Source organism: Capra hircus, chromosome 4, assembly GCF_001704415.2.
Source record: "Capra hircus breed San Clemente chromosome 4, ASM170441v1, whole genome shotgun sequence".
Taxonomy (NCBI): domain Eukaryota; kingdom Metazoa; phylum Chordata; class Mammalia; order Artiodactyla; family Bovidae; genus Capra; species Capra hircus.
This window is the reverse complement of record NC_030811.1, coordinates 27,448,716-27,473,426: the sequence shown is the minus strand read 5'-3', so window position 1 is coordinate 27,473,426 and position 24,711 is coordinate 27,448,716. Positions and strand designations below refer to the sequence as shown.

The 24,711-nt window shown below is 45.6% G+C and overlaps 1 protein-coding gene across 1 annotated transcript; it reads left to right on the top strand.

The window, feature by feature from the left end:
- FAM71F2 (family with sequence similarity 71 member F2) lies at positions 1,133 to 13,109 on the top strand. The gene is made up of 5 exons (XM_005679438.3): positions 1,133 to 1,384; positions 3,677 to 3,861; positions 4,658 to 4,904; positions 6,433 to 6,551; positions 12,745 to 13,109. Exons 1-5 carry the CDS (start codon positions 1,232 to 1,234, stop codon positions 12,941 to 12,943), a joined length of 903 nt encoding a protein of 300 aa, XP_005679495.1. The 5' UTR covers positions 1,133 to 1,231; the 3' UTR covers positions 12,944 to 13,109.

Genomic DNA, 24,711 nt, shown 5'->3' with positions numbered 1-24,711 from the left:
TGCTGGCTAATTTTTCCACTTACATTCATGAATAAGGGGAATGTGAAATAACAAAGTTGCCTTTCGGAACTCTGTTAAGGATAATGACCAGCACCTTCTTTGCTAATTTAGATAATAACATTTCAAATCCTGGAAGATCATTTCCTCAGATTTTTCTTTGTGTCCACAATGTAACAGCTATAGACACTCTCTTAATTGGCATCACTGACATTTTCTTTATCCCTTTAGACAATCACAATGGCAATAAATTAAGGCCAGATTTTAGCACTGGCTGATTTCCATCATGTAAACACCTCCCAGCATGGCTGGTTTCAAGACAGCAACCACTGTGAACTTTCTGTACACCCTGAGAAGAGAGACGCAATGGTAGCATATTATATATCATTTCTATCAATAGAAACCAATAACCCCAAGGGAATAAAGAGACATAAAATAGAGTAAAACGATTAAGAAGTGATGAGTTTGGGCATCTATGACCTTGCTTTTTATATAACTTATTTACTGTTATCAGTTTATATTATTAAATTTTAAATAATGGCTGTGTTTAACTGGCTCGTTCAAATTCCTAAAAAGATAACAGTTGGTTTTCATGATCTTTTCACTGATGCTCCAGCATACACTTCCTCGTTCGCGCACAGCTTCCAAATAAATAAACCTCTTTGCTTTTAAACATCAATAACCTGATGTTAAAAAAATTTTTTTTTCCATCTCATGAGGTGGGGAGGAAAGATTGGGCTGCATTGTGGCCCCCATCCTGACCTCCCCTGGCCTGGTGAAGGCCTGGCATTTGGGCGAGCAGGTCACACAGAGAGAGAAAGTTTTTGTGGGAGGCTTGAGAGACTCCCTTGCTACTCTGGCAGCTCACAATCAGGCCACAGCCTTGGGAGACTCGTTTTCCTTGTGTGTGTGTGAGGAGGCTTAGTGAAGAATGGAGGAGGCTGCTGGTCTGTAGGGAGTAGGAAAGGGGAGAGACACGCCCTGCTCACTGCCAACCCTTCCTTGCCTCTTGTCTGCCTTCCTTTCCTGTTGTTACCCGTCACATTCCTTGATGTCATTTCTGCCATTGTGAGCCCGCAGCATCCCCCACCCCCCAGCCTGGGGGACAGCCCTACATCGGGAGGGGTGGTGCTGTGGAGGTGGGGGAAGAAGAGGTCACAACATCACCTTGGAGTTGGGCTGGGTCTGCGTGGAGCCCCAGAGATGTTCCCCAGCCCATTCTTCCCAAGAACCAATGAGTAAAATTCGGGGCCTCCCACCTGAGGTCAGGGAACCAGGCCCTGGAGTGGAACTTGGGGTGGAAGATGGCCTCCTTTGTCAACTGATTCATTCTCCAGAATTCAACTTGTTCTCTGACTCAGTGGTGTTTGAAAGCATCTTTGTCCAGGTACCCTTATGCACTCAAGGACCCTCTCCTCACCTCCCCCCCACCCCTGTACCCTAAAGCCTAGTCCCAGGGTTTGGCCCCCAAATGCCATGGCCTTTGAAAGCCATGGGGAGGAGGAAGAAGCAGGGAAGCAGGTAGAGCCAGAGAAAACAGGAGTGTCTAGATCCCAAGTTCACCTCGGTTTGTGCCTACAGCATCACAGGCCTCCCTGCAGTTCAGATGCTTTGGGGAAATAGAGTTATACCTGCAGAAGGAGATAGCAGGACCTGTTTTCCAGGGGTGAGGTGGGGGTCCACAGTTCTGGGGCCACCAGTGCATACCGACTGGTAAAAAGGGGTGAAGGCGGCTGTCAGAATCTCTGCTCTGAAACCCAAACTCTTTCTTTCTAGGATGTCTTACAAACACCCTTGCATGACAGCAAGGTCCTGGACAAATTAGCCTTGCCCAGATTCTACTGATTCCCAGAAGAGTAGTAATATGACCCACTCAAGTGAGTGAGTGTGGCCTCAGGAGCATGGAGCCACCAAGAGCACGGGATGGTCATTTCAATCCATGTGACATTTTACCAGGGTGCTCCCCCACCTCCCTCCAGTGGTCTGGCTGGTGACCCCCCTGTGCTACGTGGCAGGTATAGATCACCAGTTTGTCAACAAGCTGTGTGAGGGGCAGGAGATGCAAAGAGAGATGAGATAGTGCCCCTGGCCAAGAAGCTTGTGACTTTGGAGGTTCAACGGACATAATGTGAAATGGCAGTTGTTAAGAAAGCTCTATGTCAGAGGGTTTGGACCTGCTGAGCCCTATAGCATGAGAAGAGCAAACCCTTGACATGGGCGGTTGTGGAAGCTTTCCCCATATTCTGGGAAAGCGCGTCTTTGAGGTGTTCCTAAGACTTTGGTAAGCGGAAAAGTTGGCAGGGAAAACCTTTCAGGCAGAGGGAAAGGTTTTCAAGCTCTTGGGTGAAGCCAGGAGGCTGGAATGCACAGGGAGGGTCTGCAGTCAGGAATCTATTTGGTGGAGTTGAAAAGTGATGAGAACCCCGGGAGAGAGGGTGGAAATAATCGGAGGTGGGTGTTGAACTTAATTTGGAGACCGTTTCACAGAGTAGTGAGACTCTTTCTGATGAGGTCCCCCAGGTCTCAGAGAGTTGGTTCATAGCTCCAGGTCTTCCCCAACCCTGAGCTGCCCCAGGAGACTCAGACGTGCCAGGGAGGGGAAAAGCCTGCCTGCTGAAGCTAGTTCGTCAGAGCTAAAACCTGCTTTGAAATGATCCAGCCCAGAGTTATGCTGCTCCCTCCTTCCCCTCTCCTCAGCGTCACCAGCTACCATCACTGCCAAGAAACATCACCTGCAAACGTTGATGTATTACTCTGTGTGTGTGGCCCTCTGTGTTTTGTAGCACATATGAATTTCATTCCACAACATGGGCTTCAAGAAATGTTACTCTTATTTCTTCTCAAAATCAAAATTTACTTTTCTCAGAGTACCATCTACTAGGCTTGTGGAAACCTACATTTCAGGCATTGCTGGGGCTCTCCCCTGTTGCCCAGATCCATCGCAGGCTGTGAATGGCCTTGATGATCTTGCAGAGTCTGGGACACTGGGAGAAGGCCCTCTGGTCTTGGGAACATAGGGCTCACCCCTTAGATCCTGATCCCTGTGCTTTCTTGGATGCTACAGTGCTGGTGCTTATCTGCCTGTCCTGGACAGTGAGGTGTGGGGGTGTCTCAGCTGAGACTGCGCCCAAGTGCCAGGCTGCCATCTTCCTGTCCTGCCACAGCCCTGAGCGCTGCAAGAGAACAGGTATTCCTCTCAGGACCCAGCAGCAAGCCAGACTGACCATCATTCGTCTTGAGGGAAGCTCCCCAAAACTTTCTCAAGTTGGGCTGCCTGGATCTTCCCCATTCAACAGTTTTTTCCTCATTCTCCTCCCCTTCTGGAACTTTCTTTGCATAATCCCCCTTCCAGATCATTAGAAACCTGTGCTGCCTTCTTCTGCCCAAGGACGGAGGAATGAAGTGGTGATCAGCTTTGTCTTACCAGTACGTCCTTTTAAAGGTAGTCATGCAAAGGACACAGAGGAGGGTGACCAACTTCCTGTTGCCAATGACCTAAAGTCTCTTTGGGGAGAACCCACAGGAAGGATGGACGGCAGGTCATGGCCCAGCCCTGTGCGCAAGAACACAGGTGCTCCAAGCCTGTTGCCAAGTTGAAGTGCCGTTTTCTAGCACCTGTAATCTTCCACCCCTGTCTTCTGTTTCTGTCTGACTCCATGTGCCTGGGGCTAACTTCTAGGTCACTAAGCCGGGGAACTGGATGGATGACTGTGAAGGGCCAACCACTGTGATCCTTGGGGTGACCTCATCCGTACCCTCCTTGCCACTACCCAACATCCTCCTGATGGCCAACGTCACCTGGCCCCAGGGTCAGTTTTCCACCTGGAGCACACCTGGGAGTGCCCCAGTCATCACCCTCAGCAGGTAAAGGAAGATTTGAGGGAGGTGCTGGAAGGGGCTGAGTGAACAACTGAATTGTTTTGCCACTGGTCTCTAGACAAGAAGAAAGGACAGTATTCTTTAGCATAAACTGTGTAGACTTCCTTCGATCATTTAACAAGTATTTATTTAGTGTCTGTATGTACCAAGTGCTGTACTTGGTGCTAGGGTAGAGCACCAGATCCTGTCTCTTCCTAGTTTTCGAGAATCTTGGCTTCCTTTTGCTTATTTTTGTTTTGTCAATATAGACTTGGACGTTTTCAAAAAGAAAGGTGAGCGATATGAAAGTCAAATAGGATTATGAGGTATTGAAATTGAAAAAAAATACTGGATGTAAAATACCAGACCTCCATCCTTCTCGCTACTCTTTCAGCACAGTTACTCAGGATCTAGGGAGAAGGAGACCTGGAGATGGAGTCAGAAAATCTTAGTTCCCGTTCCTACCTAAGAAGATCTAAGCTTGGGCAAATCACCTAGCTTCTCTGAGCCACAGTTTCAAATTCTGTAACAGGGAATTAATACTACTTATTGTTCCTTCATCAAGGGGTTGTTGTGAGGGTTAAATGAGATTGCACACATCAACCATCAGCCATTGTTATTGGTTTGAGCAGACTCTTCAATAACCAAGGCTCTAGAAATCAGAGAAGAATAGGTTTTAGTGATCTTTTCCACCCTCAGACAACAAGCTTTTGCTCTCCGGCATCCCCCAGAGGCAGGAGTCTAATGGGTTTCATTAAAACCACTGGGGCCTCTGTCATGGGAATTTCCTGATTGTGCCCAGGATTCTGCCCCTGAAGTATGTGGAACTGCGAATCTATGACCGGCTCCAGCGCATCCTAAGGGTTAGGACAGTGACTGAAAAGATCTACTACCTGAGGCTCCACGAAAAACACCCCGAGACCGTGTTTCAGTTCTGGATCCGTTTGGTGAACATTCTGCAGAGAGGTCTATCCATCACCACCAAAGATCCAAGAATCCGAATCTCTCACTGCCTGGTGCCCAAGTTGCCCTGCCGCTCAGCAGAAACAGTAAGTTTCACCAAGATCCTGCCAAGATCCATAGGGTCAGCTGGGAATTGGAGATGTACCGTCTCTGGAGAATGGATGGATGTTAGAGTCTAGCACTGCGTGGGGATCAGCAGCCTTCTTTTTCAAATCAGTGATATGCACACACCACACTGAGATCTACAGACATTAAAAAGTAATTTTATTTTCCTAAAAAGAGATAAAGTACTGAACTCACTAAAAAATTGTTTTCTGGGTTTGTTTTTTTTTCCTCAGTGTTATAAAGGAATAATGTTCACTGAAGAAAAATCAGAAAATTACAGAAAAATCACCCCCACTCCTCTCTAGCGCTAAGCAATCATTTGGAACATTTTGGCCTATATTCTTCTAGTCTTTCATCTTAATTTTTAATTTATATCTTTGAGGACATTACATATATAAATATATTTCTCAATGTTGCTTTTTTTCCAGTTTAGATTATATCATGTATCATAAGCATTTCCCATTTCTTTCAAAAGCCCTCTGTACACATCATTTTGATAATTTCATGCTATTCAATTGTATGAATGAGTTAAAATTTACTTCACCATTCCTCTAATATCAGACATTCAGAGTAATTCCTAACTTTTCATTATTGTAACTGATGCTAAAACAAGCATTTATGTATTGTCCACATTTCTGATGGTTTTCCCAGAATAGATTTAGAAGCAGAATTCAAAGGGTGTGAACATTTTTAAGGCTCTCAGTACATATTGTCAGATTATTTCCAGGAAATTCATACCAAATTCTACTCTCTCTAATAATATGAGTGACTGTGTCACTGTATCCTTATCACAATTGAGAAGCATAAATTTTCCTTATCTAATATGACAGGTTAAAAAATAAAGTAGCAGCTCTTTGATTGTCAATGAATTTGAACGCCAACTTTTTTTTTTTTATGCACCATCTTTTGCTTTCTTTGGCCATTTTCCTGTTGGCAACTTTGCATTTTTCTAAGTTGATTTATAAAACAGAGCTTTTTATATGTCAGGAACTTTAAGCCTTTAATCATGAGTTTTTGCAAATATTTGTTCTAAGGATTTGGTTTTCCCTTTTAGTTTATTTAAGGGTTTTTTTTTCCTTCTTCTTTTGACATACAGAAGGCTTTCCCAGTACCTGCTTAGGGTAGAAGCATAAGAAGGAAAAGCATGATAGATTAGATAGCCTTAAACCTCCAGATTTCAAGATCTAAACACTTGCTTCATCGCATTTAAGTGATATGCCTTAGGTACTTGGTCACTGACTTCGAAGTCAGCCTTACAGCTCTGCTGCTCTCGTTCCTAAGGATCAGACCTTGGCTCTAGGCAGAGTAGCCAAAGCAGTCCATCAGGGAGAGGAGATCCTGCTAGGGGCCCTGCTTTTGGTCTGATGATTCCAGGGCTTAACATTTAAGGAACAGTTCCCGGGACTAGGCTGGAAGACATAAGTGAATTTCTTCAAGGTTCTGGCCTGAGAAGGCCAAGAGCTATTGGAGATCAGACCCGGTCATCTGACTGTCAATTTCTCCATCCAGTCTGAAAGCAGCCTGCCATCATCCTCCCAGCCCAGTGAGAGCTCCATGCTGTTGGCTGCCGAGCAGAACAGTGACCGTTTCTTGAACCTCTCAGGAACTTCCCAGCTCACAGTACCCAGGTGGGTCCTCCATGCAGGCTGCCCTGGCATCCCTTGCCCACAGCCTAGAGTCATGGTGGGGTGGAGAGTCAGTGACACCCTCTGCCTACCCACCTCAGTTCCTTCTTTTCACTTTTGGCTTTTACATGTAATGTTTCCCCTTCATTTTATTATAAGCCTGTTCTTGGAAACAGGATCTGTGGCTGCTTGATCTAAATATTCCCTAGGCAAACCCCAGTGTTTTCATATGGAAGATGTTCAGTAAAAGGAGTGAAGATGAATAGGTTAATTCAAAGAAGGGTGATAATAGCAGACTTACGGAGTTAGATGTTGACAGTCCCAGCTCTCAAGGGTCCCTTGGGTAAGACAATCCTGAGGCCTCTTTGCCTCATTTATCTATTCTGTAAAATGGACAGAATAGACATTAACCCATAGAGGAGACTACAGCTGGCTCCAAAGCTTTACTATCTACTAAGTCACTGTGTTAGATTCTTTCTGTAACAAGTGATAGAAAAACCAACACAAGATCATGCAGTCAATACATTGAACAAGTACAAGTTGGAGGGCATCATCAAAATGCAAAAATTTGTTCTTCCTTTTATAATTTTTTTCAGTGGGAAAAGTCTTCCTCTTGCTCCTGAGTAAAAGCTGGTCTCTGGGCAGGCCCCCTAAGCATATATGGGCTCCTTCTTAGAATATAAAAGGGCTCTTTGGTCCCTTTAAACTGCAAAAGCAACCTCAATTCTGAAATTAAAACATCCAGTGCCTGAAAATTATCAAAATTCTGAAGTGGCCACATCACCCCTCTTCAGTCAGCATGGCCTTATATTATGATGGCCCTTCTTTGTGGGGACTGGGTTGTCACTCCTCTCCTTCAGGTTTCTGATTTGATTTTATTGTTGAAGATTTTTTAAAATATAATTTGTATTTATTATTTATTTCTGATTGTGCTGAGTCTTTGTTGTTGCACAGTGGCTTGCTCTAGTTGTCACGCTCAGGTTTCTCATTGTGCTGGCTTCTCTTGTTGCGGAGCACGGCCTCTAGGTGCCCGGGCTTCAGTAGTTGCAGTTCGTGGGCTTAGTTGCTCCATGGTATGTGGAATCTTCGCGGACCAGGAATCAAACCTGTATACTTTTATCCACTGTACCACCAGGGAACTGTGCCTCCAGGGAACTGTGCCTCCAGGGAACTGTACCGCCAGGGAAGCCCCTACAATTTTTTTTTTTTTAATAATGTGGACTATCTTTAAGGTCTCTATTGAACTTGTTACAACACTGCATCTGTCGTTTATGCTCTGGCTTTTCGGCCTTGAGGCAACTGAGTTCCCTGACCAGGGATCAAAACCGAATCCCCTACATTAGAAGGTGGAGTCTTAATCACTGGACCACAGGGGAAGCCCCCTGTTTCTTGATTTTGAAACTGACTTTTTCTCTTAGGAGCTTTCTTGGGTTATTTGAAGTCCCCTCCTTACCACCCCTCGGGCTTCCCCGGTGGCTCAGAGGTAAAGAATCCACCTATGATGCAGGAGACACAGGATCCATCTTCGGGTCGGGAAGATCCCCTGGAGGAGGGCATGGCAACTCACCCCAGTATTCTTGCCTGGAGAATCCCCATAGACAGAGGAGCCTGGCAGTCTACAGTCCATAGGATCACAAAGAGTCAGACAGACTGAAGCAACTTAGCATGCGCCATGCACTTAACACCCCTCACCCCAAGGCAAGCCCCACCCCCCTCCCCCGCCAGGCCCTGGATCTGCAGGCATCTGTGCCTGCCGGGCACTAGCTGTCAGTGTCCCCTCCCCTTTAAGGGAGTCAGGCAGGGTTCATAGTGGCTCCAGGCTGGCTCTCTCCCTGGTACAGTTCACATCTGGTCCTCAGGAAATGACCGGCTAGTGGATGGGGGACTGTGCCTCCTGGACACAGACGCACACAGATCCTCATCACTCCATCCATCATCTAAGAAACCTGCTCTCCCATTTCTCCCACCCTCCATACTCCCTGGGCAGGAGTTGTGCCCCCAACTACTGAGTTTCCCAGACCCTGGGGACTACTGCTCAAGGGCTCTGGGTGGTCGCAGAAAGCCTCTCTCCTTCAGCTGGGGTGGGACAAGGCAGCAGCTCTGTACAAAGGACTCGCCACACATCCTGTCTCTCAGTGCTTCCATAGCCTCGCTCTGGGGTCGCAGTGGTGGTCATGCCAGGTCAGTTCTCCCAGGCCATTTGTTGTTGTTTAGCCGCTCAGTTGTGTCCCCCTCTCTGTGACCCCGTGGACTGCAGCATGCCAGGCCTCCCTGTCCTTCACCACCTCCCAGGCCATGGTTCACCTTTACATATACTTGGCAGTCTTTTTTTTTTTTTCTGACTTCAAGATTGTTTTCTTGAATTATAATATTAAATTTTCTTCTTACGGTATGCTCACTATATGTGGGTTGGATCATCTTTGCTATCTAATTACCTGCCACTTTCTTATTTCTGAAACTCAAGGAGAGGACTTTTGCTCTCCTCTTTCTCTTAAGGCATTAGCTGCTTTGTTCATTTTCGTGTTCCTTCATTTTGGAAGTAATTTTTGTTTCTTTAGAAATGCCTGATGCTTTTCTTAATTTTGTCACCGCATTTATAAGTCTCTAGGTTCTGGCTGACTTGGCTCTTTCCTATATGCTCTGTCATTGTCTTAACTGAGCTCATTCTGAAATGCTGGGTTGCGGTTTTTGTTTGTTTTGCAGGCACGTCTTTTTAGCGTGCATTCGTTGTCTGTAAGGAGTTAAGATGCTTCATAGCCTCTTTCTTCCTTGGATTATGATCTTGGATTATGATCCTTTTCTGATGCTTGTGTTTATGGAAAACGGTTTTCCTAAACCTCTGGGAGTGAGGGCTTGGTCAAGGTAGCTGTCTGGTTTGGGCTCAGAGCTCCCTCTTGTGTTGTTTTTGTAAAGTGTTTATGGACTTCCCTGGTGGCTCAGATGGTGAAGCGTCTGCCTACAATGCGGGAGACCGGGGTTCAATCCCTGGGTCAGGAAGATCCCCTGGAGAAGGAAATGGCAACCCGCTCCAGTACTCTTGCCTGGAGAATCCCATGGATGGAAGAGCCTGGCAGGCTACAGTCCACCGGGTTGCAAAAGTCCAGACACAGCTGAGCGATTTCACTTATGGACTTAAGCATTTTAGGATTCCCATGCTGTGTTCCTATTTTTAGCTGATTTGTTCTCTTTCCTTTTCTTCTATTGTTCCTGTCTTACTCAATTTGGATTCCATTTCCAGAGGCCATGCCCTGCAAGGGAGAGTGTTCTGGTGGTTTTGAGAGTTCTTAAGGCACATACTTCAACAGCCTCTTCAGACTGTGCCACAGACCCCTTGCACTTACTTCCCCAGTTTCCTTCTTTCTAAATTGGCTGGTTGCACTTTCTGCTGAGACGCTGCAGGCAGTGTAGAAGCCCTGCTGTTTACAGGCACATCAGACGCCCTGCTGCTTCTCTCTGCTGTCGCTCACGTAGATACTGACCCTCTGGGCCTTGGGGCTATCCGTAGCTGCAATATTTTATCTGAGCTTTTCTCAAACAGGCCTATGTCTGTGGGATTCATGTTGGCCTAAGTTGGAGGGGCAGGGTTTGACCCCACAGAACCATTGTAAGTTTGCTTCTGTTGGATGCCTCAGAGAGATTCATGGCTCAGGAGAAATTTTTTACATTAGTTTCTCAGCTTGGAAGTTATTGGACCCTGTATCATTTCAGATCTCAAACCAATATTGAGACAGTCCCAAGGATAAGGATTTTCAACAGAGACTTTTGTTTTGACCCAGAATCCAAGTTGGAATCGTTGACCCAGAATCCATGTTGGCTTTGACACTGGATGGATTTCTCTCTGGTATTCCCTGCCCCTTTAAATTAACTCATTAATTTTTGACTGCACAGGGTCTTCACTGCTACACATGCAAGGTTTCTCTAGCTGCAGAGAGCAGGGGCTGCTCTCTAATTGTAGTGCACGGGCTTCTCATTGCGGTGGCTTCTTTTGCCATGGAGCGCAGGCTTAGTAGCATGTGGAATCTTCCCAGACCAGGGATTGAACCTGTGTCCCCTGCATCAGCAGGTGTATTCTTGGATACCAGGTGTATTCCCTGGTATCACTGGATCACCAGGGAAGTCCTTGATATCCCCTTTTGTCAAGAAGGTGGCTTTGAAAGTCCTGGACTTATGCAAATATCTTGACCGGTGTCGGATTCGTGATCTCCGAAGAGAATTTAGCTTCAGAACCAGGGCCAAGGCTTCAGGCACTCAGAGCTTCATGTGGCAGAAGTTTTATTACAGTGGAAAAGAGACAGAGAAAGCTTCTGACATAGACATCAGAAGGGGGACGGAGAGTGCCCCACTCACTAGTCTTATCAAGGCTTTATATACTTCTTCAGTTGGTTAGTAACCAACAGGGGAAAGCCCCTGGAGAAGGGCATGGCAACCCACTTCAGTTTTCTTTCCTGGAGAATCCCCATGGACAGAGGAACCTGGGGGGCTAAAGTCCATGGGGTCATAAACAGTCAGACATGGCTGAGTGACTAACAATTTCACTTTTCACTTTGGGCTTCCCTGGTGGCTCAGAGAGTAAAGTGTCTGCCTGCAATGCAGGAGACCCCGGTCCAATCCCTGGGTCAGGAAGATCTCCTGGAGAAGGAAATGGCAACCCACTCCAGTACTCTTGCCTGGAAAATTCCATGGACGGAGGAGCCTAGTGGGCTAGTCTATGGGGTCAGACTGAGCAACTTCACTTTCTTTCTTTCACTAAGAGTAGGTCTTACCAGACCCACTCCCACAACATACATTTTAAGATAACATTTAGAACTAACAATAGTAAACAATAGGAAAGTTTTACCAGATCTACTCCCACAACATAAGATAACAAGATTAGACAGAGGGTTACTGTTAAGAAGGAGAAACATGTCCTCAAGCAAGAAACATTGTTATTACATAATCATTAGTACGGAGCTTAAGGAAAAACATACCCTTGAGCAAGATGTGTTGTTTTGTGTAATCACTGAAAAGTGACTCTTTGCGACCCCGTGGACTGTAGCCCACCAGGCTCCTCCGTCCATGGGATTCTCCAGGCAAGAATACTGGAGTGGGTTGCCATTTCCTTCTCCAGGGGATCTTCCCGACCCAGGGATCGAACCCAGGTCTCCTGCATTGCAGGCGGACACTTTAACCTCTGAGCCACCAGGGAAGGAAAAACATACCCTTGAGCAAGATGTGTTGTTTTGTATAATCATTAGCTCTGGCTTTAAAGAAAGTTAGTCTTACAAGAAATAGATTGTTGCCATTACAACTCACAGTTTAAAAAAAAAAAGTCTCCTGTGACTAAGATAAAGCAATATAGAAAAAAAAAGTTTGTTCCCTTCTCCTCCTTGAGGGCCTCAGATTCCTTATCAACCTATCTAAGAATTAACTTTCTCAAGTTAATGTCCCAGGAGCTGGGTCCCAATACTTAACCTCCTGGGCCACATGGCCATAAATACCCAAGGCCTGGACTTACCCTGAAGATCCAGTGGTTAAGAATCCACCTCCAACGCAGGGGACATGAGTTCAATCCCTGCTCTGGGAGGATTCCACATGCCACATAGCAACCAAATCCCTGTACACTAGAGCCTGTACTCTGCAACAGGAGAGACCGCTGCAGTGAGAAGCCCAGGCGCGCACAGAGAGAGCAGCCACCACCCAGCACACCTAGAGAAGCCTGCACGGGGGCAAAGACCCAGCATAGCCCCAGTAAACAAACAAACAAACCTAGGGCCCGGGTCACCAAGACTGGCTAGCCCCTCAGGCAGCCCGGCTTTAACTCATACCTCATTGATCTTTAATTTTGGGCCCCAGGGATTTTTACTTTAGTTTTCATAAATGTAATGATACATTTAAAATCCTGTGGATTATATTTCAACTAGCAGTTATAGGTGTTTCATGGCAAAGACATTTTTAGATTATTAGTCCATATTACCTGTCTCTGGCTAAATAACCCTAAAATTATTTTCATTGGAAAAAAATACTCATCGCACTTATCTCTGAATACTAAGTGTGTGTTATTTTTAACTTTCTTTTTGGTGCCTTTTCACTTCAACCCAGATCTGGGTTGAAGGTATCTGTGCTGGAAAAAACATAATTAAACAACAGTTTTAAAATTCGATTCTTACCAATGCTTTCTTTTTCTTCTGTTGCTTTCAATGTTCCTGGGCTACTCCAGAAACACCAGCAGTGCCACTGAAATAGAGAATTTCAACTGCAATGACAACACATCCTTGCCAGCATCATCCCCGGTCATTTCGAATATACCTATGAGAGCCACATTGAGCCACAGTCTCTGGGAACAAGAGAACGCCGATGAGTACAACATGCAGGCTCCTGTAGCCAGTTCCTTAGGAGAGAACTTCTGGGGACCCTAACACCTGGCCCAAACAGGGTGGTCTTCCCTGGCTTCATTCAGTGCACTTATTACAAACTTCTATAGGGCAGTTTTCCTATTGTGGCCCAAATGACCCTGGGAGAGCTAAGATGGTGTTTATAACAAGTCGCTTCTGTACGTCCATCAGTAAACCTCCAGATGAGTCCCTAATTGTTGTAGGTTGTGCTATGGAAGGGAGGGCGGGGCCCTAGGCTGGAGGACTAATTAGGAGCAATAGCTCACTCCTTGGGGAAACAAGTGCGGAAAAAGTGTTCTGTTTGCTCAATTGAAACCCCAAAGCAGCCAAGCAAAGCCAAAAAAGCCAGTCTCAAGGAAAGGACCTGGGGAGAAATCCAACTCTCTCCTACAAGGGAGAGGTTGGAGGAACAGAGACAGGGCTGCTACAAGCCCAAAGTGAAAGAAATCCTGAGACTGATGGCGACTGACTGGGAGATATTTTTGTGGTGCCCCACTTACCCCAAGCAAGAATGTGTGTCTTCCTGCCCCCATACCCTATGTTAAGTGTAAAGCTATGAATGTTACAGAAAGGTATGCATGGGGGGGTCTGGCTCCTTGCTGCTCAAAAGCCAATGAGCAGGCCAGGTTGGTGGAAAGGAAAGTTTGCTTCATTTTAGAGGGCTGCCACTTGGTGGGGAGAGTGGAGGACATCTGTCCAAAGGCAGACTCCCCTCCCTGACAATCAGAGGTAACAGCATTTATAGACAGAGTCTGGGGCAGGGGGCCTACATGCAGAAACAGCATAGTCATTTCTAACAGTCATCTTCAAATTGGTCATCGGTGGTCTGAACAGCATCATCTTGGTTGTTTTAGGTACAGTTAATCTTCAGTTCCAGGGTGCACTTGTTCCCAATTCTTTGTGGTCAGTTCTCAGAATTGAGGCAGCTCATGTCCTGGGTACAGTCTGGTCATCGTGCAGTGAACTTTCCCACCCGGGGTTTTAGTTTCTATGAGAGCTCACAGGATATGCCTCAGAATATTATCTATAGCCCTTAAGAAAGAACTAAAGGTCCTTGACCGTGCTTAATGACTACAGTATTATTATTTAGTCTCCTTAGACTGTTTTCCTTTGTTTCAGCATTTCTCACTTCTCTGATTAAACTCATTCTTTGACTAAAGTTTCCCACAGGCAAAAGGCAGGCAGAAGATATGACGGGGGTGGGGGGTCGGGCGGCAAGGTTCCATTTCATGAAGGCTCATCTTAGCCATGCAGACTTTGGTTGCTAATGAAGACTGGGCTTCTGGTAAGGAAGCTGGTGATCACTCATCACTGAAGTCCTAATCGATTTGACTCTTCTGACCCAGCACCTAATGAAAGTCACCTGGAAGACACACTGTGTAGATCAGGGATGGGGCAGAAGCCTTGGCCAACATCTGGGCAAATGGGGAATATTGACTTGGGAAATATCACCACAACATTCAGCAAGCATCTATCAAGCTCCAGCTAGGCGCCAGACGCTGCACTCGATGCTGGGTATATTATTGAGAACAGGACAGAAGGACATGACGCTTGACTTGGGGAGCAAATGGGAGAGCCACTGAGCCCTGTTTTGGAGACACAAGAAGGCCATTTAGGAGGACAGGATGTTTGAGTCACCTGGTCTGCAAGTCAAAGCTTGGAAGACCTGCTTCCATATAGTTCATGTTGTGCGTAATAGAGTGCTGCTGCTGCTGCAGCTAAGTCGCTTCAGTCATGTCTGACTCTGTGCGACTCCATAGACAGCAGCCCACCAGGCTCCCCCGTCCCTGGGATTCTCCAGCCAAGAACACTGGAGTGGGGTGCCATTTCCTTCTCCAATGCATGAAAGTGAAAAGTGAAAGGGAAGTCGCTCGGTTGTGTCTGACTCTTAGCGACCTCATGGACTGCAGCCCACCAGGCTTCTCTGTCCATGGGATTTGCCAGGCAAGAGGACTGGAGTGGGGTGCCATTGCCTTCTCCATGTAATAGAGTGAGAGAGGCAGAAAGAGCATGACTGCCCTCCCCCTTTCCCCCTGCCTCCGTGCATACTCAGTTATGCTGAGTGGCAAATCCCAGCTAGAGGGACTTCCCAGGTAGCACTAGTGGTAAAGAACCTGCCTGCCAATGCTAGAGACCCGAGACGTGGGTTCTTTCCCTGGGAGGGGCAGATCCCCTGGAGGAGGGCATGGCAACCCACCCCAGTATTCTTGCCTGGAGAATCCCCAAAGACAGGGGAGCCTGGAGGGCTACAGTCCATAGGGTCGCAAAGAGTCAGCATGACTGAAGTGACTTAGCATGGCAGGGGACAAATCCAGGCTAGACTGGATCAGAAAAGACATCTGAGCCAAGAGGTTGCCCAGTGTTTGTTGGTTTCTCTCTGCCTCCAATAAAAACAACAAATGTTCCTTTCACGTGCTAACAGTCAAATCAGCTGAGCATTGTTGGTGCTGATGAAGGACATCCAGAAGCAGAACTTAGAAGAGACTCATGTGAAGGGTGACCATACTTCCCAATTTATGCCTGTTGTTCTAGTATCATTATTAACATGAACCCATTCCACTCTCAAAAGCATCCCTATAGGAATAGTGAATCACTCTACTAATAATGTGTGTTCATAAATGTTTAGGAGATCTCCATCCTCACTTCTATTGCCTTGGTTTAAGCCTCCATCAACTCTCACCTAGATTACTGTGATAACTCCAACTGGGCTCCCAGATTCTGTCATCACTGTAGCAATAACAGCTAATTTCATTAGAAACTTACTATAGGCCAAACACTATGCCAAGATTTTACAAAGATCACTTAAATGACCCAACTCATTGGAATAGAGATATTCTAAGGATCACATTTTGATAGATGATGAACCCGAGGGACAGAGGGGCTCAAGAACTTGTTCAAGGCCATAAAGGGACTGATAGCAGAGCAAAGACCATACTCTTGATGACTCTGATTTCTTCCCAATCCATTTCCCTTTCATATGTCTAAAAAGCTGTCTTTCTGAACCACAGATCTGACTATAACCTCACCCTTGATAAAACCAAACTCTGATATGAAATGGCCAGGCCTATCTCTCCAGCCTCCCCACTGAGCGCTGCTCCCCGTGAGTCAGCTGCTTCCACCATGCCGAATTTCTTGTGGTTTCCATAAGGTACCACGTGTTTAGATGTTGCAAGATGTTGCACATCCTTCACTCGATTCAAATATCTTCTTTTGTGTTTTCTACTTGTTGTTCTCACATTGCTCTCAAGATACTTGTCCTTATGATGGAGTTCTTCTAGGCTACCATTGTGCCCTGTGTGTGCCTGTACTATAGCATTTCTCACATTACTGTAGTTGCTTGCATATCTGTTTCCTTGGAGGGACTAGGACACCTTTAAGAAGAGGATCCATTTTATATTAAAGTCTTTTAATTCCAATAAGAGAAGCTGACTCTAATTTAAACCTAAAGGAACTTATTGGGAGAATATGAGTTGGCCCATGGGATTGAAGGGTCAGCTGAAAGCCAGTCTTGGGAGCCAGTCTTGGAATGCGCTGACACCAGCAGAGCTCTGGGGGTTCAGGTAAGGATATCCAGTTGAACATCTCTTCAAATGCTGCAGCAGACTATGTGGTTTCCCCAAAGGCAATTGAGGGCTCTTATGAAAGAACAGTACTCTTGCCTGGAAAATCCCATGGACAGAGGAGCCTGGTAGGCTGCAGTCCATGGGGTTGCTAAGAGTCAGACATGACTGAGCGACTTCACTTTCACTTTTCACTTTCACGCATTGGAGAAGGCAATGGCAACCCACTCCAGTGTTCTTGCCTGGAGAATCCCAGGGATGGGGGAGCCTGGTGGGCTGCCGTCTATGGGGTCGCACAGAGTTGGACACGACTGAAGCGACTTAGCAGCAGCAGCAGCAGCATGAAAGAGCAGTTAGGGGAATGTCTACTGGAGGATGATAACACATGCCCACCACAGTCTGACTCTTTGCTCTGAATTTGGACAGGAGCTCTGCCATCAGCCTCAAGCAAGTCTGTATATCCTTAATGAGGAAGCCCAGGTTTTTAGGCCTAACTGTCCTATGACCTTGAGCCATTTCTGGAGCTAGCCACATAGGCAATTCAACATGGGAAGTGACCAACACATGACTACAATGACTTGCTCTAGGAGCGGGCACTGGTTTGGTTACAGTTGCTGTTTGCTGAGCCCTCAGCCCTGGTTCCTCAGCTGCAGTGCAGTTCACTGTGGGTATGGGGCTCACTGGGCCCATCCTGTTCTGTGGGCACTGGGGGCCGGGCAGCTTGTATTATCATGCTGAGGCTCCTCTGTTTGCTGTGCTGTTGGTAACAAACTGTCTTGCTTTCATCCATTCACTCTGCAAGTCTACTTTGGGTGCCTTTGGGACTGTTGTAAATCAGTCTGCTTTCTTCCTTAGTCGTTTTCTTTGCAGTCATTGCTCTGCTTCTCTCTGCTATCCTCTGTGAGACCTGGGTTTGTCTCCAACACTGTCCAAACCCCAACATTCAGTCTGATTTTTTTCACTATTGGCCAACCCAATATCATTTTGCCACTATTAAAAATAATCTTCAGGGACTTCCCTGCTGGTCCAGTGGCTTAGCTCTCAATGCAGGGGGCCCAGGTTCAATCCCTAGTTGGGGAACTAGATCCCACATGCCACAGCTAAAAAATTTCACATGCTGCAACTAAGACCCCGTACAGCTAAATAAGTTAAATAAATAAAAATAAATATTAAAGAAAAAAAAATCTTCAGCTTTCATAATGCCTATGTTTGGGGATGGGGAGGATCTTTCTTTTTAGAGAAAACACAAAACTTCCTCAATCATTGCATCCATTTCCAGATCTGGGTTCAAGAGGCAAGGTCCATTCTTCCCCTGGGTTGTTGCTATCCTACCTTTATATTCCAAAACTTCTATACCAAGTGGTAAATTGAAATGCCACAGATACATCCTATGTATGGTAATGAGAGAAGGAATAACTTAAATAATATATTTCATCACAAAGAAAGAAATATAGGTTGAAATTCTTGCTTCTGCATCTTGATGACCAGGCAGTAGCTAGTATTTATTTATTGTACAGTGGAAGTGACAAATAGATTCAAGAAATTAGATCTGATAGACAGAGTGCCTGAAGATCTATGGACAGGGGTTCGTAACACTGAACAGAGGTGGTGACCAAAACCATCTCAAAGGAAAAGAAATGCAAGAAGACAAAATGGTTGTCTGAGGTGGCCTTACAAATAGCTGAGAAAAGAAGAGAAAGGAAAGGCAAAGGAGAAAGGAAAAGGTTTAGCTGACTGAATGCAGAGTTCCAAAGAATATCAGGAGAGCTAAGAAAGCCTTCTTAAGTGAACAAAGCAACGAAATAGAGCAAAACAGTGGGATGGGAAAGACGAGATCTCTTCAAGAAAATTAGAGATACCAACAGAACATTTCATGCAATGACGGGTACAATAAAGGACAGAAATGGCAAGGACCTAACAGAAGCAGAATAGATTAGAAAGAGGTGGCAAGAATACCCAGAAGGACTGTACAAAAAAGGGTCTTAATGACCCAGATGACCATAATGGTATGATCACTCACTCACTCCATGTCTAGAGCCAGACATCCTGGAGTGTGAAGGCAAGTGGGCCTGAGGAAGCATCACCACAAACAAAGCCAGTGGAGGTGATGGGATTCCAGCTGAGCTAGTTTGCATCCTAAAAGATGATGCTGTGAAAGTGCTGCACTCATATGCCAGCAAATTTGGAAAACTCAGCAGTGGCCACAGGACTGGAAAAGGTCAGTTTTCATTCCAATCCCAAAGAAAAGTAATGCCAAAGAATGTTCAAACAATTGCACAATTGTGCTCATTTCACACATGAACACATTTTTTGAGTAAGGTAATGCTCAAAATCCTTCAAGCTAGGCTTCAACAGTACATGAACCAAGAACTTCCATATGTACAAGCTGGGTTTAAAAAAGGCAGAGGAACCAGAGATCAAATTACCAATATCCATTTGATCATAGAGAAAGCAAGAGGATTCCAGAAAAACATCTATTTCTGCTTCATTGACTATGCTTGATTGTGTGGATCACAACTAATTGTGGAAAATGTTTGAAGAGATGAGAATACCAGACCACCTTACCTTCCTCCTCAGAAACCTGTCTGCTGGTTAAGAAGCAACAGTTAGAATCAGACATGTAACTATGGACTGGTTCCAAATTGGGAAAGGATTTCATCAAGGCTGTATATTGTCACCCTGTTTATTTAACTTATATACAGAGTACATCATGAGAAACACTGGGCTGGATGAAGCACAGTCTGGAATCAAGATTGCTGGGAGAAATATCATTAACCTCAGATAGGCAGATGACACCACACTTATGGCAGAAAGCAAAGAAGAACTGAAGAGCCTCTTGATGAAAGCGAAAGAGGAGAGTGAAAAAGCTGCCTTAAAACTCAACATTCAGAAAACTAAGATCATGGCATTGGGTCCCATCACTTCATGGCAAATAGATGGGGAAAAAATGGAAACGGTGGCAGAATTTATTTTCTTGGGCTCCAAAGTCACTGCAGATGGTGACTGCAGCCATGAAATAAAAGACACTTGTTCCTTGGGAGAAAAGCTATGACAAACCTAGACTGTTTTAAAAAGCAGAGACATCTCTTTTCTGACGAAGGTCTGTCTAGTCAAAGCTATGGTTTTTCCAGTAGTCGTGTACAGATGTGAGAGTTGGATCATAAAGAAGACTGGGTGCTAAAGAACTGATGCTTTCGAGCTGTGGTACGGGAGGACTCTTGAGATTCCCTTGGACAGCAAGGGATCAAACCAGTCAATCCTAAAGGAAATGAATCGTTAATATTCACTGGAAGGACTGTTGCTGAAGCTGAAGCTCCAATACTTTGGCCAGCTGATGCGAATAGCTGACTTATTGGAAAAGACCCTGATGCTGAGAAGTATTGAAGGCAGGCGGAGAAGGGGACAACAGAGAATGAGATGGTTAAACGGCATCACCGACTCAATGGACATGAGTTTGAGCAAACTCTGGGAGATAGTGAAGGACAGGGAAGCCTGGTGTGCTACAGTCCATGGGGTCTCAAAGAGCTGGACACGACTAAGCGACTGGACAACAAGATAGCATTTATTTCTTTATTACGCATTCCATGTACCTTTTGCTTTGACAAGCACCTCAGCTAGATGGGGTTCTTCTCTTGGTAGGAAGACCATAAAACTTAATTCTTGAAAATCCTTAAAACTTAATTCTTTAGGTTTAGATTTCCCTTGTGGTCCAGTGGTTAAGACTCTGCATTTCCACTGCAGGGGGGATGGGTTTGACCTTTGGTCAGGGAACTAAGATCCTGCATGCCCCACAGTGCAGCCAAAACAACAACAACAAAAAAAACCAAACCCCTAAAGCCCTCACTGGTCTGGCTGTGTAGGCTCACGTGCTCTTCTGTTAACTGAGCAGGTGCTGTGGATCTTTTGGGCTCCATGCCTACTCCTCCTTGCCCCCATGTTGTTTTTACAACACTTTTGCCTTTGATAATGAGTCAGTGCTTCTCAAATGCCTCCAGAACCCCCTTTTATACATAATCACCATGCTCGGCTAATGGCAAGTGGAGCCCAAAATAGCAGCATCGGTCTCAATCAGTAGAATGATTTTTGTGCCTCTGGTGGAATCATTTCCATCCTTAGGTATCAAAAGGCCCAAACTTTGGAGATGTAACTTATGAAATTTTTTTCGTACAACCCTTCCTTCAAAGACTTCTGGAGTGTGCGCTGCATTAAAATTCCTCAGAAGAAGGAAAACATGGATCCAGGAAAAGGATGGATTCAGTGTAGGATGGAAGTGAAGGAAATCCAGGATGTTGGTGGAGGGAGATGCCAGAATGACAGCAGAACAGTCAGTTCTTATTGGAGCAAGAAAGCACTCTGCTAAATATGCCTCTGTCCTCTGTCCATAGGATTCTCCAGGCAAGATTACTGGAGTGGGGTGCCATCTCCTCCTCCAGGGGATCTTCCCAACCCAGGGATCAAACCTGGGTCTCTTGCATTTGGAAGCAGATTCTTTACCACTAGCACCACCTGGGAAGGGGTACATTAGGAATAGTATATAAAACCAAGTAGGGATGTCCCTGGCGGTCCAGTTTGTAAGACTCTGAGCTATCAGTGCAGGGGGCCTGGGGTTCAATCCCAGGTCAGAGAATTAGATCTCACATGCCACAGTTAAAAGTTAGAATGTGGCAACAAAGATCCTGTGAGCCAAATAAAGTCCCAGTGCAGCCAAATAAATAATTAGTTTTTTAAACCAAGCAAACAAGACAATGTTACAATTATTAACTTGAAGAGGAAAAAGTTGTACTAAAAAGAAGTACAATTTAAGTATATGCCTTGTCTGTGATTATTCATAATACTATGACAGAGGATGAGATGGTTGGATGGCATCACCGACTCAATGAACATGAGTTTGAGCAAACTCCAGGAGAGAGTGAAGGACAGGGAAGCCTGGCATGCTGCAGTCCATGGGGTCACAAAGAGTTGTACAAAACTTAGTGACTGAACAGCTGAACAACATGCCATGTAGGACCTTAATTCCCTGACCAGGGATCAAACCCACACCCCCTGCATTGAAAGCCCAGAGACAACCACTGAACCACCAGGGAAGTCCTCAGTTTTTATTTTTCAGGTGTCCACAACCAACTCTGAAGTTCAGGTATAAAATGAACATTTGACAGGATATCCAGTAGCTGACACACTCTCAAGAAAGACAAGAGAGAAATGGCTTGAAGGCTTATCCAGCCAGCACAAGGAATGATGGCCACCCACAGTAGGACTGCCCCAACAAAGACCCCATGCCCGACTACAACACAAACACTACAGCTCCCCCCAGCGATGCTGGGCCGAGAGTCTGCCATCGCTGTCTTTTAATATCAGACTCTTCTACAGCCACCTGGTCCGGAAAACAAGACTGTGCAGCGCTGGCTTCCTTATGTTCTCACTCCCAAATAAGTGAGTCTGCTTGGCAGAACCCAGGTGACAGGATGTACCTGAGCTGAAACAGAAGCTGGGGAAGTAAAGGTCTGGCTTCCTCCCCAGGAAAGTGAAACTCATGATGTGTAAATCTCCAAATAGAAGTACAGCAGCCAGAAGTCTTGAAAATGTCCCCAAAGCACCCTTAATTAAGTAAGCACAGTCCCAGATCTCAAAAGCCCTCTGATTACCAAACCTGACTATGCTTCTGGTCCTCAAGTGCTTTCCAGAATCCTCTTTTCTCCACTAAAGTCTCCAGTGGAGCCCATTTACAGGCTTACAACTAGCCTAATTAAACATTCTAATACTTTCTCAAAATCTTGGAGATAGGGACCACTGGTGGTCCAGCGGTTAAAAATCTGCCTTGCCATGCAGGGAACATGGGTTCAATCCCTAATCAAGGAACTAAGATCCCACATGCTGCAGAGCAACTAAGCCCATGCACCATAACTAGAAAGTCTGTGCCTCGCAACGAAAGATACCACATGATGCAACTAAGACCTGAGGCAGCCAGATAAATAAATCACATTTGCAAAAACCTTGGAGATGTGTAAGTATTCAGAGTCTTCTCAAAGGACAGAGTTGGGCCAGGGCAGAGGAGATACATGATAGATGAGTCAGCGTTCTTGTCTCCCAAAGCCTTGAATTCCTTTTTCTACATCCTATCAAGGAATTTCTGGCCTGTCATTGTTCTTTAATGTAAGCCAGGTTGAATCCAAGCTCATTTAAGCCAACACAGCAAACAATTAGAAACACACAGAGCTGGGAGAAATAGCAATCATTACATAATCCGTGGTAAGCGGACCCATATCAATAAACCAGCTCTATCTAAAATTATGCTGTCCCTCCTTGATGGAGTGCCTTAAATTTATTACAATAGATACTTCCAGACTTTGCACATACAAATCATCAAATTCCTACCATATGTTTTCATGGGTAAATACTTTCTCTTCCCTACATTGATTCCTACACTTACCTACCTACACCCACTGGGCATTGTGGAACTGAATTCTGCTTACCAGTCTCCTAACTCTGAGAGGAAATTTTAGCATCATCCTGCAAGAAAGGAAAGCCTTCTTCTCATAAGGGATTAGGCAGTGGGAAATTTCCAGAAGGATTTGAGGGTTTGGATCTTCTAAGTCTCTAGAATTAATACCTAATTTTCACTCTGTTTAATCATGCCTTTCTTTTACATTAAAGACTGGATTGAAGCTATGACTTTGGCAGTCTTCAAAATTCAACAACCCAAGGAACCTGGATTCTGAGTTCTTTTTCTTTGAACTTTTTTTGTCTCTTTCTTTGAGTTATTCAGTGTCATCAGAAGCACCCATTGTACTCCAGTGTCCAGGAGTTCTTCATACCCTTTTATGTTGTCCGAAGGCAGCAGCCACCTCATTCACCAGATACCCTCAGCCAACAAATGATCCTTTTTATCAACAACTTATAATTAGCTGCAGGCCATTGACAGTTAAGTTCCCAACCTGAAATATTGCTGGAATCTTGCTGAATTCTGTTGCATCTTGTTAGGATAAAATTAACTCCCTGGGGACCTATAACCTGCGATCTGCACTCTAGTACCAATTTCTGTCTCAGAGATCTTCAGTTTCAAGCAATAGGAATTTCTCTAAGTTTAGAAGGAGCTTGGGTTTTGTGTCCCTCACTTTTTTGATAGCTCAACTGGTAAAGAATTCGGCTGCAATCCAGGAGATCCCCGGTTCAATTCCTGGGTTGGGAAGATCCCCTAGAGAAGGGATAGGCTACCCACTCCAGTATTCTTGGGCTTCCCTGGACGATAAAGAATCTGTCCGCAATGCGGGCAGACCTGGGCTTGATCCCTGGGGTTGGGAAGATCCCCTGGAGGAAGGCGTGGCAACTCACTCCAGTATTCCTACCTGGAGAATTCCATAGACAGAGGTTCCTAGTGGGCTACAGTCCATGGGGTTGCAAAGAGTCAGACACCACTGAGCAACTAAGCATAGCACAGCACAGAATCAGAGACGATTAGAGAAACAGGCTTAGAAAATGCAGAACCCCCTCTCCCCCCCCAAAAAAAGAAAATGCAGACTCGGAGCAGCACCAAGGATGCAGGACGTGGATTTAATCCACACTTTGTTTGGGACACTGTTACCAGCTTGAACAAGGCTCCACCAAGTTCTCTGTCCTTATGTTTTTCCATTTAACATTCAAAGTCCCAGGAACCTCTCTTGGGCCTTGTTGCCTGCCTGCGCCAGTTATCTTCCCTTTTCCATCCAAACCCACTCTCTCCCTTCTTCACCCTCTCTGTGGCCAGAACCATACGGTTTCTGCCCATTCTACAAGACCATAGACTACATCAATGGTCTCATTGCCTCTGGTCTCCAGATGGATTTGGCCAGTAGGAAGTCCAGGTAGGAGATGAGAGGGTGAGAGGAGAATGGAATCAAGACAATTATTTCCTCTCTTGCAGGAACATGAGGCTAGCTGTGTGTCCCTCAGTAGAAGGAAATTGTTCTTCTTGTGGCAGCCTCTTCCACTCAATTCTCTTTCCTAGTTCCAGTAACCATGCCCTCCCCTCACCCCTAGGGCCATTATGAACTTTAGCTAACTGGATGCTCCCTCCTGAATTTTGTATCTTGATCAGGGGTGTCCCTCATCCCCACTAAATGAAGGTATGGTGGTGGGGACAGCCTCCTGACCAGGCAGTGCTGGCTGTGTGACAGGGCTGCGCATCCATCCAGCTTCTTGTCCTCTTTTGATTCCTGCCAAGAATCCCAAATCCCTTGTCTGGTTCCCATAACTTTC